Raw genomic sequence first — 16773 nt, forward strand, 5'->3', positions numbered from 1 at the left:
CTGATCTGGGATCAGCTCTTTGGCCTGCAGAATCTCCGCCAAAGTTCTCCTCTCAGATGGGTCTTGGAGGAGTAGTGCTCGCGCTGGCGCTCGCGCTCGCCTGTCGAGACTTCTTCTGACGAGAACGCGCAGCCAAATCGGTTTGGCCCAAAGCTGAATCTATTTGAGGGCGCTGATTGGCTAAATTGTATGTCACTCATTTATATCTTTAATCAGCAATTGGCTAAACTGCTTCATAGACCCGCCTCTTTTGGGCCAAAACGATTTGGCCCCCGTAGCTGCGTTCTGAGACGTGTCGTGCACACAGGCGGAGAGGACGAGCAGACGAGCACACAGACGGAGAGGACGAGCAGGAAAAGCAGATATCACATTTTGCACATATTACTGGGTACATTTTCAAAAACACAAATATTGACAATTTGTATAATTTATTATTATTATAATTATTATAATTTTTTTTTGTGTGGCTCAAGGTGGGGCCAGGCCCCATGGCCCTCTATTGGCCAGCCGCCACTGTGACCTGTTATGACCATAATCGGATACACACCTCACTTTAATAAGGAAATACGCTTTGTGCCCTGCATCACGCGCGAACACACGCGACGCATGCTCCTGTTCCCGGATTGGTCGGAGATGCCGGGAAACCTGCTCGTGACATGTCAGCCGGTATAAATACTCGGAGCCTCCCTCTTCTTACGCAACCCTGGTTTATGAGGGAAAATGTATCGTCTCGGTCAACAGTTTATTTCCCAGATCGCCTTTAATTCCTTTTTATCCGCTGTGCCACGGGAATATTTTAATTTTACGAGACAATATAGTAAAAGCTGTTCGTGTATTGGGTGATTTTTGATAAAAACTACACGTTTATCTGCACGAAAATGCCGAGGACCAAGAAGAAGAATAGCAGGGGTAAGTAAGCGAGCGGCCGCATTGCAATGGCCCTGCTCATTTGCTAAAGGTAGTTGTAGTTTTTTTCGTGTTTTCAGCCCATTGTGTGGAGTTGAACGGGTTTATAGTCAGGACTACAAACGTCAGAGGCTGGCCTACGTCAAAATACAACGCTAACTAGACATGGTCACACAAAGCATTGCTTTTACAAAAAGGTTCTATCATACGACAATATCCTTTATATTTATTGACACACTAGTTTAATGATTATAAACTATTAACGTTATATACTTAACAAGAGCCCTTCATTATCGTCGTACGCTACAAGCTAACGTCTGCTAGCGCTAGCTAATGTCAACTTCCCACTGGCAAGGTAAAGGTAATTTATATAATACACATACTTATGTGACGACGTGACATCTTTTGGTGTGACTATAGCCTCGGTGGACCATTAAATAACCTATTGTAGGTCTAATAATTGAAATATAGCTATGTGTTAGCTAAACGTTAGCTCGAACTCTGTAAAGTAAGGCCGGGCTTGTCTAAAGATTGACCTCAAATAATCTTTAGCCGAATTTGTGACGTTAACTTAGCATTGTTAATGCCGGATAACCGCTAGCCTGTTTGCTATTATCGTTTAGCGACACAAGGCGGACATTTTGGACTCGAGAGAGCGGGCTGGTAAAGAGGCGGCGCCCGGTTCCCAGAAATCAGCTGTCGTGTGGGAAGAGTCCACGTAAACACTCATAAATAGCCTCTGTTAGGCGGCTAAAATGGCCTTTTAAAATCAGCCGACAGTGCTTCCTATGTGTCTGTCATCACTGGAGGTATTGGAGTATTTTCATTCATGGTCGTGACTACTTTAGGACTTGTTATTACAGTGATGCGCTTCACCAGCATGTCTTCCAGAGGTGAATTCAGGTCAGACCAGAGTAGACAGAGACGCTTGTTGGGTCTGGTTACAGTGCGCCACCATTGTGGAAGCAATGTCTCACACATGCTATGTATGTTTATTGATGGTGTCTATAAACTAATACAATGAAAGCTTTTTAGTTTTCAAAAATGATCAGACTGAAGATGTTCACACACTTTAAGCTGTGAATTTTCACAACTCTCCCACACTCATCTTGCTTCAGATTATAAGGTGTGGACTTGTGAAGAAATAAAATAGCTTCCTTCTCGCCCTCTGACACGTGGTTATTTTGCTCTTGTGTGTTTGGAAGTTACCGAAACTGTGCGTGTCTATTCTGAACAGTAGCTTTGCTCCCGAGAGCATTTCCTGTAGCACATTGTCAGAGAATTCAGCCATGTTGACCCATGACCCTCCAACCTGAACATAGTGTTTACCTTGGCAACATGGTACATTCTCATACGAGATAATGAAAGTACAGCAGGGTAAGGCGTGCAAAGGGCACGACTATAGATTAGATAACTGCAGTATTTGCCACAGTACCTGTGTGGTTACATAACGGGCTTAACCGGACCAGCTGCACTGTACGAACACACTTGATTTTGATTAGGCTAAAATATATTTTCTGTGCTTATGGCTCTCTTTTTTTGTTTACAGGGGGGCAACATGGAAATGTGCATCCTTTCAGTGATGAGGATGCCTCCATTGAGACCCTCAGTCACTGCAGCAGCTTCAGTGACACCGCCAGTGTCGCGGATGAAGGTATGTTTGTGTGTGTATTGTATATTATCGGGCAACTTATTGAGTAAAACGGCTTTTTTTTGTTTTTAGGACCTCCGAAAAGTGCAATTCATCCAATGTTTTGTGACCAGTAACTCATATCAATACTGTGAAGCATATCAGGCAAGTGTCTACATCTTGTGGCATTTCCAGGTGGAGAGGCCAGTGAGGACACAGCCCAGGAGGACTTCCAGTACAAGCTGAAGGGGTTCATAGACAGCACGGTTGATAAGAGGTAAGAGGTTCTCAACAGTCTACATACACATGTTATCTATTCTTGGTACGCAGGCTGCAACATGTGCAGAGTGTGTGTGTGTTATGCCCTTTTTGTCAGTTCATTTCATATCGACTTACCTGTTGTATTTACTTAGACTAACCTATTAGAAACTTTTGATTTTAAAATGTATCTACTTTCTTTCAATCACTTTAACTCCAAGCTATTGGCTAAAGCAGAGGGTGTTTAGCACATGCACTTAACAGTGCATCGTCAGTATTTCTTCATACGGAAGGAGACGGATAATGATCTGCGTTATTGCAATAATGAATGTTTGCATCCGTTTCCTCAGTGCTAAGACCAGACAAGGCGCACTGGATGGGCTTAAGACGGCAATGGCCACACGGATCCTGTACGAGTTCATCTCGGAGAGAAGGATGACCATCACAGACAGCATTGAACGCTGCCTCAAGAAAGGTACCGGAATAACTAATGAGTGGCTCTCGAAGTGGTGAAATACTGAGTTTAAATCAGGACATGAAAGTAATTTTACTATAATAGGATTTGTTCCAAATTTACCGGATGATATGGTAAAGTAGACAGGAAACGTTAATGCACACCCTTCTCGCTGTCAGGCAAAGGAGAGGAGCAGCGAGCGGCAGCTTCTTTAGCCTGCCTGCTGTGTATCCAGCTGGGCTCGGGCATCGAGAGCGAGGAGGTGTTCAAGACCCTGAAACCCATCTTCAAAAACATCCTGGCAGATGGATCAGCCAACATACAAGCCAGACAGGCTGTGAGTACCCGATGTGGTTGTCTGTTTGTTTTTTTTCCTCTGAAACGTGTTTAAACTGTGGAAAGTTAATGAAACCAATCTCTCTGTTTACCTGACAGGTTGCAACAAGTCTGGGCCTCTGTACTTTAGTTGCAGAAGATGACATTTTGGTAAGTTCTTGATCTCTTTTGGTATCTTTTCTGTGGTTTTACACCTCTTGTTTGTTTCATTGGTGATGTTATCAGCACTGGCAGCTGAACTCATGTTTCATACGATCTCTGCTGCTTTGTTTCTCTAGGACGTGCATGCCACCATGGAGTGCTTTGAGAACCTGTTCACCCGGTCCTATGCGAGGATGGACGGTACCTGTCCTCTGATCAATCCCCAGATGAGCCAGCTCCACACCAACGCCCTGCTGTCCTGGGCTCTGCTGCTCACCATCTGCACCGCCAACCAGCTAAAAGACATCCTGCGCACGTAAGATCCAGTGCTGTTGACCCTTTAACTAAGTCTCACAGTTGCGTTTGTGAGCTTAACCACACATTATTCTATTTTACCGAAACCTAGACTCGGATTAGCCCTGGAAAATTTGAGAAATTATGCATATATATTTTTAAAATGTTGGAATGCATGTGTTTTGTGATGCAGACACCTGCCTAAACTGCCGAGATTGCTGGAAAGTGAGGACGTCAACATGAGAATTGCTGCAGGGGAGACGATTGCCCTGCTCTTTGAGTTGGCCAGAGACATGGACTCAGTGAGTTCATAGTCATTCATGTAGTACAGTCAAGTATTGGGACTAAATAACCGTTGTTGGATGCAAAAGGGACTGTAGTTTGGTCTTTGTTGTTGCCCTACATTTCTCTTTATTCGGACGTCTGTCTAGTGTGACAGCTTGCTTTTTTTTTCATTGGCCATGAATGCAGCATTTCTTCCTCTGGCCCTTTTTTTAGGAGTTTGAGTTTGATGACTGGGAGCAACTTTGTGACAAACTGAACGCGTTGGCCACGGACTGTAACAAGCACCGAGCCAAGACCGACAAGAGGAAGCAGCGGTCGGTGTTCAGAGACGTACTCAAGGCTGTTGAGGTGGGTGTTTGCTGGGTTTTAATTGACTTTTTAGATTAGTCTTTCTCCTCTTATCCTGGGTGCCTTAGGTTTAACAAGCCAGAGATTCTGTGTCTTTAGTTGGGACAAAGAAAGAGGAGTTGTGAGGACTGCAGCTATCGATTTAAGAATCTGTTTCTGGCATTGTCTCACCTCCATCTACATTGTTCTAGGAGGGTGACTTCCAGTCTGAGACCATTCGCTTCGGGACAGAGCGCATGACCATCGACAGCTGGGTCAGAAAGAGGACGTATGATGCTTTCAGAGAGTTTGTGGGCTCTGGGATGAACTACCACTTACAGGTATGCGGTTTTTTAAATAACTGGGGTATGGCGTTTAATATACGGGTCAATGAAAATTTAAATGCACGTGAGTTGACATTTTAATTGCACTGCAGAATCCTGAGTGTGGGCGGGGTTGGATGCTATGTAACAGGAGCTCTTTTCTCCTGCCTTGACACAGCACTAAAAGACAATGAAGATCTGTGGGCCTGCCTGATGCAGGAAGACAACTCTTACAACTTGATTTAGGATATTGTTGCGGATTGCAGAAGGAAAAAAAAAAAAAGCCATTACGAGTAGCTGGTTGGAAAGTAGTCTGCACTGTGGCCGGAAGCCAGTGCTTGTGGAAAAGTGCAACACTTCACAAGTGAAGATGAGATAATTTAACATTACAGAGCACGTAACAAAAATATGCCATCTAAAATTGGCAAACTAGTGTCTCGCAGATTTTATATTACGCTTGTATTGTGCGATGGCTGGTAGAAGTATTTTCTTTGAAGTTTTATTTCTCCACTTCTCTTCAGGCAAATGAATTCATCAGAGACGTGTTTGAACTGGGACCGCCTATGTTGGTTGATTCCGCCACAATGAAGTCCATGAAAATCTCTCGCTTTGAAAGGGTACGTGTACGTGTTATGTCAACTCTCACGTTCCCTTTTGTGTTTAGAAGTCTTGCGTCTCTCTTTATGAAACCTTGTTGTGTGGAAATGTTCTCACATCAAACCTACTTAAAGCTTGTTTTTCTACTTTTGAATGATTTTTTTCTGCCTCTCTGTTCCAGCATCTGCACAACTCTGCTGCGTTCAAGGCTCGGACCAAAGCCAGAAGCAAGTTCAGGGACAAGAGGGTGGATGTGGGAGAATTTTAACCTTTTTTATTTATTTTTCATTCTAATACCTTATTTATCAGGCTTTCCTGCTTTTTAGATGAATCGTCACGACAGTGTCCATGTGCTCCTCCCTTGAAGTCTGTCTTTTGAATATTAAACACTCGCCCTCTGTAGACGCTCTGCTCCGTAGTGGACACATTGTTTTTATAGCCTCCTTTTAAAACCTACAGGAGGTGAGTGTTTGATAATCAAACAATAGATTTTTGCATAGAGTACAACCGAAGTGTATCCACACAACGGTGGTGTTGTACATATAGTGTATATTTGTTTGCTGCTAATGTTGATATTCATAATGCGGCCTTTTTTTGTTTCTTTGAACTTAAGTTATATATTCTTGTCAGCATTTATCTTGCACCTTGTAGGTCTAGTTAGTTCATAGAGACTCATTCTGTGACCTATCAAACCCCTTGATGAATTTATTTTCCGTTTCACTACCTTGATAACCCATAGCAGGTTATTTCTGTAGAACCTCTGTGAATATTGTGAAGTCTTTTTAGTTTTGGGTATACAAGTTAACGGGGATGGTGAAATAAACAACTGTAAGAAATGGATCCCTAACTTTTGTTTGTTGTTTTACACAAGATGTACTTAACTGACAGTGATGCTGATTGACTAAGATTAGTTGTTCAAAAACATTACGGGGATGCTCAAAGCATCATTCCGCTTTGTTAAAAACACAACATGGCAGTAGGTTTTGGGGAAGTGACATGAAAAAGAACGTAACTGGAAGAGGAGAAGGAGAAGTGAGTTTTGAGAACCAAAAGTCTGCTTCTCTTTGAAATCCTGGCAGATGTATACAGTATATGGAGGTCATTTGGAGCAAAGGGGCAGTACAAATCTTTTTATTTATTGCTACTTCCACATATCAGAGGAACTTGCAGCCGAGGGCACAGTGGCATTATAGTGAGCCTGACTGAGCAGTACTCCCCACCTCTATCTTCATTGTTCACAGTATATTTTCTCACTTGGGCCCCACTTGAAAGCTTCTTTAATAGGGCCATGAAATGGTCCATAAATATGAGTATCTCATGACAACGGTTAATGTCACAAAGCTACAAATGGTCCCATCAATATGTTTGTCCTGTTACCCAGGAGTTTGGTGCACACACAGGCATCCTGCAATCGATACTCTGTCAGCAGCCTCAGACCTCAGGTGAAACATTGTTTCCTTCAGGAGGAAGCAGCAACATGGAGTTGATACATTTATCATGGCCTGTCTTCTGGCTTTCTCTCAGAGGATGGTTGTGTTTACGGAGTACTTTAATGGCTTCATTAGCCTTTTAAAAACTGTCTATTACATTTTTAAATACTTTTTTTTTTATTAATATCTTTAACTTTCATTATATTATATTTAACCTTTTAATTGTGTCATTGAGAAGTTTTTATTTTGTTGAACCATTAACTGTGTACCACACATTCAGACACAGTGATCAGCCTCGACTTCTAGCCCTCCCTCTTCATCAAACCCCATGTCTGTGACTGACTGCCTCAGCCAAACGGCATGTGGTAAAGTTCTGCCCTGTCATGTCCCTCAGAGAACACCATGGTCTCCTGCCATCAATGGAAGGTCGTGTTTGGCTTATCTGCAGCCTCCCTGACATAAAACCTGTGTGTTGATGCTGTGACCTGAGAGGCAAACCGAGGGGTCGACACAACCTCTGGTTATTCTACTTGCACCTTTTTAAACCCTTGTAAATTAAGTGCGAGAATTTCACTTATTCCCTTTGAATGGCTGAAACCTCAGAGGTAATTGCACTTGTTACTCGCATTCATGAGAAATTTAAACTGAACAAAATTGCACTGGCAGTTACTGTTTACATTAAGAGTCCTTCGCCTCATGAAGATGTTTGGTTTAAACGATTTGGGATGAAATAATTTGCTTGGCTTCAGTCTTTGGAGAGAAAAGGTGGACAATGCATTTCTCAACAACCTGAGTAAGTGATGGATATTGTCATTGTAGGCCTGCTGGTGGTGGATTACCATAAATTATAAAAAAAAGTACTAACAAACTAGCATAAATAAGTTTTTGACAGTGGTTACTTTGGAAATCCAGGCTGAGTCAGGTTTCAATTGAATAATAAGACAAAATGCAAAAAGGAGTACTCTATAGATTTAGCATGGCTCTTCTATGACATTGTTGGACTCATGATGGTTAAAAGAATGATCATAATCAATGCAGCAGAACAGTTTTTATTCCACACATTCTTCCTCCCTGTCAGAATCTCCTGCCTACATTACCCACAGGGCAACTGGATGATTGCTAAAAGGACCTGTAGAGGGAGACTGATAACTCTCTGTGGGTTCATCACTACCGCGATCCCCTCTCGCATACACATAATCATTTAATCCATTCTTAATCTGAACATATTGATTGCAGCAGCTTGAAATCCGATTAATCAGTGTTTACTGGAGAATTTAATACTTGCTATTAAAAACCATATTATAGGTTTCAGTGTTGATTTTCTGGTCTGAAAACCAAATTCCCCCAGCTTCTCTGTGGATAACCATTATCATTTGATTAGATCCTCTCTAACTTTGTGGGTAGAAAGGAATGTGCAGAATGCTAATGGCCTATTGTTATTCATATTTCATCACAGGCTGTTTGCAATGAAAAACCATCACTCGGCAATTAAGAGGGATGAATGAGGAGTGAGAGATGTGGCAAGGTTTCTTCCATTTAATCAATAATTAGTTTCAGTTGTGTCGTTATGTGCTCGTTGCAATTTGTGAGACTGAATGCTCTGTGTTTCATCCACTTATTGGCTCAGCGGCTCCTTTTGTGGGGTTTTGTTGTGAGCAAGATGAGGGAAAAGCGGTGGAAAGTGCACTGTGCGTCAGGAGACTTGGAACTAAACACAACATGTCGTTGTGGTGGGTTTGGATTCCACCTGTGGGTGTGTGGAGGAGCAAAGCAAAGTTCAGAGGGAGAAGCAAAATGCACTCGCAACCTCTCCTCCTGGTCTCCACCTCAGCTGATTGCTGCCACTGACTGTTTGATTGTATGACTGTGATTGAAAAGAGCGTTTGTTTTCAGCCAACTAACCTCTCAGGGTGATGGATTTCTAACCTTTCATGTTGATTGCTGTGATGTGGCATTGTGTTTTTCACTCAGTGTCAGCAAAGAGGGCCTGAAGACAAGATACTGAGCATGTGTGGCAGTCACACACTGGACGGGCACATTTAATACACACACACACACACACACACACACACACACACACACACACACACACACACACACACACACACCAGATGCTTTTCAATAGGTTAACATATTTGTTCCACTTGTGTGCGTCTGACGCCTCAGCAGCTGTTTACTGTGGCACCTCCTATAGATCAGCCTATTTCTCTTGCACATTGTCTGATGTTGACACTAGTGTGCCACCCGCATATACATGTACCCCCCCCCCCCTGCCTTCTCCAACACCTCCCCCTTTTCCCTGGAGCGCGGCGCGTAGTAGCAATCACGATGAAAAATGGATGGAGAGATTAGTGGCGCTTTGTCACCGTGTTGTGTGCTCTCCATCCCAACACGCCGAGGGGCTTGTTGTTGTGACTGATAAAATGCCTGCTGCCTCTGATGACTTCAATTATGCTGCATAGCATATATCAAGAGAATGATCCGTCCCGCTCTCTGTCGCCTCCTGGAGCGTTGATGTGCCACCACGCAACGAGCGCAATGCACTGTGGAAAACCCTCAAGTGCTTTGATTTTAGACGATGAAAACGTGTTTGTTTTCTGTGTTTGTGCGACTGAATTTGACTGCACAGGAGATGACGTAACTCTTGAAGCATCTCTTGCTCCCTCTGGTTGCTCTCTGGGGAGAACATCATCCTGTATCAGATCTGCTGTGGAATGATTATGTAGCTGTGAAGAGGGAGAGCTAGCACGCAAACACACACACACACACACACACAGACTAATTCACACTCAGAAGTCATCACCAGCAGCAGGAACATGATAACCCTAGAGACAACTACTCTATGTGTTTGTATTGACTGCTACAGACGTGTTTTATCTTACCCGACCTTTGTGTTGATATATTCTGAGCCGCAGCATCGACATAGAGACAGTGGATGGATTTAAGTCACCACAAGAATAAATGACTTGTTTGTTCAGCGCTTCTTTACACATTCTTACCAAAGAGGAGAGGAGAGTAAATAGAAAGTGAGAAATGTTAATGTGTCTACTTATGAAGTGAGACGTGAAGAAAATTGGCAGACTCCCAGGAGTACGATATTAGCTGTTTTTCCCAAGTGCAGCATATTGAGCCATAAATCACTGTTCATGCACCAAGTTCCTGTTTCTCACTACCAATGTGTATGCTGCAAACCATGTTTAATGCATGGTGACTCATGTTCTATAGAGTCACACTCATGGCCCCGAGGCCTGACTTCTTCCACTTGAAAATCTGGCGAGGTCCCCTATCGTGGCACTTGCAGGAGAAGGGGGCACAAGGTTTTACTCTGCAAGTGTATCATGGTGGGTTTGTCTGATGCATATGCTAGGGCGCCAATTAAGAGGCTAGATTTCCTCACATCAAATTTTGGGGACAGTTTCTAACTACGGACGTTTGGTTAAAATGTTTTTATAACCGACAATTTTTTTTTTATCCGTACCTCTCCTAGCTATAAGTACCACACCTGTTAGGTGGGGTTTTACGCGATGCAGGGCCACAACATCACCACTGATAATTCAATCACAATTATCACACTGAATTATCAGTGTGATTGGGAAAGGAACTCCTCAAATGGAAGCTGACAATGGCAGGAACAAAAAGTACGCTATACAGAGAGATGGAAGGATCACTGACCAGGAGGTCTTACAATGTAGATAAGCTGTTATCCTGCTACAGCTACCAAAAGAAAAGCCTTAGGGTTGCCACATTTGGTCTTTTAGAACATGCTTTTGGGATGTAAATGGCACCAAACGTGTCCTTTGTCTGTTTAACACGATCACCACACAAGCATTAAATATACTGTCTTCATGCCAGAGGCTTTATCCTCTGTAATACTCTATAGTGTAGTGAAATGGTGTCAATCTACTGCAAAGACATTTATGCAAGCACATATTTACTCACATTACCATCTGTGTTTACCACTTCTTCTATGTAAAGGATAATGTCGTGGCAGAAGGACGCTTCAATGCACGTATACGCACATAAGCTTCAATATTAGTTTACTCCTTGACAAATGTCTCAGAGAGGAATACAAACTGTGTTCACTCTGTTGTGAGTGATTTACTCAACCTCTTCTGCGTCTCTCTTATGTGCAATTTCCAGTCTCCTTGAAAGCCACACTGAGAAATAATGAACGGTGCATTTCTGGCTTCATGAATTGTTGACACGAGACATGAATATGAAAGCCATACTTATATGCTTAGAAACATAATTTGTATGATGTTTAGTGCAGAGAGCTTTTACTTTGCTGCAGTGAAATTGTTTTGAGCTGAAGTCACGAGGTTTATTGATATTGCAGCTTTTCTAGAACATGACAGAAATAAAAAACACACGCTATGAATAATCTCAACGGTAAAGCTGATGTAATTATGCTCAGATATATGCTGTTGACATAACTGAACACGATGTCAGACTAATAATGATGTCATTATTGAGTGTGTGAGTGTAATCTTAAACTTCACCATGTGGTGGCAGTTGTTCACCATTAACCTGTCTGACATATCAACGCTTGAACTGACGGTGATCACCTCTGCACTCGCAACTGAGGATGGACACCGAGGACGGATGTCGAGTATGAAAATGAAAGATTTTATTGAATTGAATATAAATACACGTTCTCAATGTTTCCGTATTCATTCTTATAATGTAGGAACCGTGCTCGTTTACCATCCACAAATTCAAAACGAACCCTTTGTGTAGGCCGTCCAAACAACGGATCTGTTTTGAAATGGAGTGAATGGATGACCCTGTACAGCTTTAGTAAAACCTACACTCTCTGAATTCCACACCTCTCATTCATCTCTCAGCAAAAACAGAGCAGGCCCTCTATCATAGTGTGCAGAGCTGACACCATATGGAATGTGGTTGTGGACTTGAAATAGAGTCAAGCGGTACACATTTGTCGTGCTGGGCGCAGATGCATTGTAGCCCCCACACTGTGTGACTCACAGCTACTGTACACTCACTCGCACAAGCACGCGCACAAATACACATATGCACACGAGTGCACGTGCGCAGGCAAACTCTCTCGCTCTCTCTGTGATGTAGGCCAATGACAAACGCAGACCCCCATCAGGGCTGACAACTGCTCGCCGGATGATGCCACAGAGAGGAGGCAAGAGGCCATAGTTGAGGGGCGACACCTATAGTCTCTGTGTCCGCCAGTATCGGTCCTATTACGCATTCAGATTCAGCACATAGACTTTTTTGACAGATGCACTTTTTTGACAGATGCATGTCTAGACTCAAACCTCCAAATCTACACCCCCCTTACCCAACATTTCCAAAACAAATAGAGTCAAAACACACTTGAATTTGGCATCTGAAGGTACGTCTGCACACGTGGGAGGCCGGGGCTTTATCTCCTCTATTCAAAGCATTGACTCACGGCCTGAATCGCAGGCAGTGCTCCGTTGACAGGAGGGGAGAGATTGCAGGGTTCCCCTCCCTGTCAGCACACACTATCAGCTGCTTAGAAATAAATCAGGGTTGTGAATACTGGAGCTTCATGCCTGTGCAATAAATATAAGATTTGTAATTGTAGCTTGGCTTTAAATGTCCTGGTAGGCAGATATTGTGCTATGCTAAGCTAAGCGAAGCTATTCCACATGACGTCCCATAAAGCCTTTGTTTTAACACTTTGGTTTTTGTATGGATGTAAAAAGTGATATATGAAACTTGAATTTCTGAGCTTTTGTGTTCCTGTTTGGAGAATATTTTACTTTTGGCTCGCTGTTTCCCCCTGTTTTCGGTCTTTATACTAAGGTTACCTTGTTCTCTAATCCCGTCAAAAAGCCAAACTTTGTGGTTTTGAGGGGAATTTACTGTTGCATCCATAGACTGTAAATAAGAAGACGTAGACACTGTGATGTCAGCCACTGGTTTTTGGACTGCCATTTTGCAACCTTGAGTTTAGCATTTTGGCATCGCCATCTTGCAACCAGAGGTGACACAAGAGTGTGGAGCTAAGTACAACCGAAGGCTTTTGTAGGATTTGTAGGTGACCAAAATGTTATAATTGACTTTCATGTGACCAAAAACAGACTGTGAAAGAGATTTAAGTTGTGAGACAAAAACACGGACAACTCACAGCTGGACAATGCCTTGGAAGCTACCTGTCAATCACAAGGTAGCCCCGCCCTAAAGCATACCCTGCTTTACTTCCTGGAGTCTTGCTATCACTGTTTTGTGCTAAGGTAGCTTACTAGCTAGCAAACTGGCTGCTGGCTTTAGCTTAACATTTACCGCATACAAACATAAGAGTGGTGTAATATATAGTTCCTCCTACAACTCTAGGCAAGACAGTGAATCAGCCCATTTTCCTAAAAACAACAACATTTCTTTAAAAACAACAAGAGGTAGAGATGGCCAAGAGGACTTTTAGATTGTGGGGCATCCTGCACGCCTCCAGATCCAAGATTCTGGTGATGTAATTGCAATGTCCCCAATTTGAGTAAAAACAAAGACCATGAGCCTATCCCTCGCCTCTCTCACCCCTCATCTCTTATCAACTCTCTACTTTTTTAGATTTTGGTTTGTATTATCTAAAGGTTTATATTGGTTTCTCTTTTTGCCAGAAGGGACATTTATCTGTACATCCGCTGCTCTACAATACATTTCTGCCGGACCCAACTTGGGCAAATTTTGCACTCGATCTTATTTATGCAGGCACACACCTGTGTGTGCATTAGGTCAGCCTGTGTCTCGTGTGTTTATGGGCGATCGTAATAATGAATTCATGAGACCGTCAATTAATCTGTCACTCCTGGGATGAAAACGGCTCAGCCTTAGTCTTCAATGTACACAGTAGATCAGAACACACGTGGCAGTTTGTGCGTGTGTGACATGGCAGCTCACACACACGACCTGAATACAGAGGAGACGAGACAGATGTTATAGGAGACGTTACGAGCCGCACACTCACTCTGGGGCAAGACTGCACAGATAGACACTTTTCACACACACACACACACACACAGATGTAAAGACAAACCCCCTCCCAGCCACACACACTCACACATCACACTACTGTTTCGCTTTGCCGGTGAGGTTTTTGCCAAGGCTCAGGATGAGCGAATTGATTGGTCGCCTCTGCTCATCACCGTAGAAACTCACCAGTTGGATTGGCCAGTTCTGTAAAGACAGCTTTTCAAGATGTTTTCCCCATCTCCTCCTTCAACTGCTGGATCTCTCATTACTCTTATTATCTCCACACACTGCTCATCCAATTTAATTAGATCAGCTTTACGTGATGTCCCCCCCCCCCTTTATTGCTTTTATCGTGGCAGGCAACATAAGGTGAATCAAGAGGGGGAAATCATTTTCTGAGTACAGATCTATCCACATTATCATATGAATGATGATTCTAGTCAGATATGATTACAGCAATATATTGATTCCCAGTAGTCTTTTCTTTGATGAGGTGAAGAGCACATGCCTGAGGGTTGATGTATGCAGTGATACTATATATGCAGCACAAGGACGTAGTCCTTGAACAGAATAGCTGTCCAGTGTAGACTAACCAGCATAAGCAGCACACACAGACACTCTCCTTGTCTGTGGTTTATATCCGTTGATAAGCCCCAATGACAAAATATGTCCTCGGCCTCAGGGCGAGCACGCTTGAGTGTGTTTGCACGTCCGTGTTGTGTGCCTGCGCGCACGACTGTAAGCATGCGTGTGCGCATGACTATATGAGTCATGCCTCTGGCTGTGTGCGGCTGTGCGTGTGTGAGAGCGTTGCGATGTATGTGCTGAATTAAACAAGGTCACTCAGTGCAAGGCTGACTGCTCCGGCGGCAGCCCCCCCCCCCACACACATACGCACAATCAAGACAGACCGTCTCCATGTCCGGATATGGAGTAGTGGTTAACAGTCCTTGCCTCTGAAAGAACATAAAGACATAAAAGGACATGTCCGGAAATATTGCAAATGACATCCTCAAATGTGATTTATTGGCTGGTAATTCTCAAAATCTTTGCCACTCTCATGTTTCCACCTTAGATATGAAGCTGGAGCCAGCAGGGGATTAGCTTCACTTAGCATAGCAAATTAAAGGCCGGAAGCAGGAAAAAGGACTTTGATGGCAGCCAGGCGAGCCGTTTCCCCCTGACCAGTTCGACCAACAGTTGATTTCACAACATTTCTAAGCTATGAACATACCGGTTTAATCTCAGAATGCTACAGTTTAAACCTAAATAACAAGCTGTCATTAAGAAATCACCAAAACATTGGCTACTGGTTTACTGCCTACCATTTCAATAATTCTCCCACTCTCCAAGGCAACCTTATCTGAATCACTTCCTCCAGTAAAAGATGAACAGTACGAGCACAAGCGAGAAGCCAATTATCGACAGTTAGCTGTACACCGTATATCTGTCACTCCTTTTACCAGGCAGTCAGGGTTCAAATGTATTCCATCATCATTTTTTACAGCGGCCGGTGAATGCGTTGATGTTATTTATAGGTAGCTTTTTTTCCATTCCATCAACGCTGTCAACCCTCGCATGCTTACTGCACCTCCTTGTTCACCTCTCTGGTGACAGGAAGCTGGGTTTAATAATAGGAAATATTCCACTCTTGTGCTTGTATTGTCAGTCGGTGGATATTCTTGTGCAGGAAGGTATTCCTCAATCAAGCTCTTTCATACATTCTTATGTTGTACCAGAATGTAAAATGATTTGTACGAATACAATGTGGCTACAAAAGTCACACATATGGTTATAAAATAGAACATAAAAAAAACGGTAATCCGTAACACCTGTCAGACTATGAATGAATTAACATCTGAGGGGTAAGACGTGTTAATCACATACAACCTGATTGCATTTCATATCTGATTCATTAGGCCTTCCTTCCTCAGCTTTTGTGTGCAAGTGTGTGTGTGTGTGGATATTTTGTCAGCATGTGTGACCTGAATTGATTGCTTTGTTTGTGCGCTTGTGACACTTATATTGCACGTTTGGCTCATAGCGACGTACTTGCTGTCTCAAACAAGACACGTCAGATGCTGCAGAGAGGAGTTGCAGTATCTGTAAGTGCTGTATGCAAGGATCAGAGAACATATCAATTAATCAGCCTCTTGCTTTGAGCAATGCCATCTGACATGTGCACAAAAATATATGCCAAAGATACAGCGATGTTGGTTATTTTACATGAGAGATTTCTGTATTCATGCTTTTCTCACTGGTTTAAAGTGGGTGGGGTTCAGTTGGGAAAAGGTGATGTCACATAAATTTGTGCATCAATCAGAATTTTACAATATTTGGAGCGTTAAACTCTAATACTAATAGTAGTAGTAGTAATAATAATAATAATAATAATATAGTACCATAATAATAGTATTGAAGTATATTTCAGCCCAACGAGCATCCACTCCTTGTAGGATTCAAAGTCAGTTTAAAGGTACAATACGTCCGGGCTGAAGATTGGTGTCGGCTGTCAGAGGGCCCAGTGGATTTACACACAGCATTTCACCAACTTCAAATATTGGCTGTTTTAGTTCCACTGCTGCACAATTAATTTGATTAGAAGAACCTGAAAGGAAAAGAAGGAGACAAAAATAGTAACTAAAATATGGATCATCGGGTCCAGTTACGTTCGGCGAGAGGACGAAGCAGCATACCAGAACTTCGGGCAGGATTTTGGACTCAATGCCAAAGTGGAGTGGTTTGGTAAAAGAGGCCTAAGCCGGAGTGGCGTCCTACCCTGATTTTATGCGGAGTTGTTAAAAACTCAGAGGAAGACTGCATGAG

At 42.9% G+C, this 16773-nt stretch overlaps 1 protein-coding gene across 2 annotated transcripts; it reads left to right on the plus strand.

The window, feature by feature from the left end:
• Positions 1 to 687: 687 nt before the first annotated feature.
• On the plus strand, positions 688 to 6391 carry ifrd1 (interferon-related developmental regulator 1). 2 transcript variants are annotated; one of them, XM_076111687.1, is made up of 12 exons: positions 689 to 909; positions 2456 to 2560; positions 2732 to 2813; positions 3145 to 3269; positions 3428 to 3585; positions 3684 to 3734; positions 3863 to 4041; positions 4213 to 4321; positions 4518 to 4652; positions 4844 to 4972; positions 5476 to 5571; positions 5733 to 6391. In XM_076111687.1, the coding sequence occupies exons 1-12, from the start codon at positions 879 to 881 to the stop codon at positions 5817 to 5819; spliced, it is 1287 nt and encodes a 428-aa protein (XP_075967802.1). In that variant the 5' UTR covers positions 689 to 878; the 3' UTR covers positions 5820 to 6391. The 2 variants fall into 2 exon arrangements, with proteins under 2 accessions (XP_075967803.1, XP_075967802.1); XM_076111688.1 differs by lacking the exons at positions 5476 to 5571; positions 5733 to 6391 and adding an exon at positions 5133 to 5469 and having other exon boundaries at positions 688 to 909.
• Positions 6392 to 16773: the final 10382 nt, after the last annotated feature.

Source organism: Anarhichas minor, unplaced genomic scaffold (genome assembly GCF_050575085.1).
Source record: "Anarhichas minor isolate MPS153535 unplaced genomic scaffold, ASM5057508v1 ptg000045l, whole genome shotgun sequence".
NCBI classification, from domain to species: Eukaryota; Metazoa; Chordata; class Actinopteri; order Perciformes; family Anarhichadidae; genus Anarhichas; species Anarhichas minor.

Bases quoted from the DNA above. Each gene is read 5' to 3' on its own strand.
- ifrd1 (XM_076111687.1), top strand. From the start codon at position 879: ATGCCGAGGACCAAGAAGAAGAATAGCAGGG. The intron at 3,586-3,683 runs GTGAGTACCCGA...TTTACCTGACAG, and splicing joins ACATACAAGCCAGACAGGCT to GTTGCAACAAGTCTGGGCCT. The intron at 4,322-4,517 runs GTGAGTTCATAG...CCCTTTTTTTAG, and splicing joins TGGCCAGAGACATGGACTCA to GAGTTTGAGTTTGATGACTG.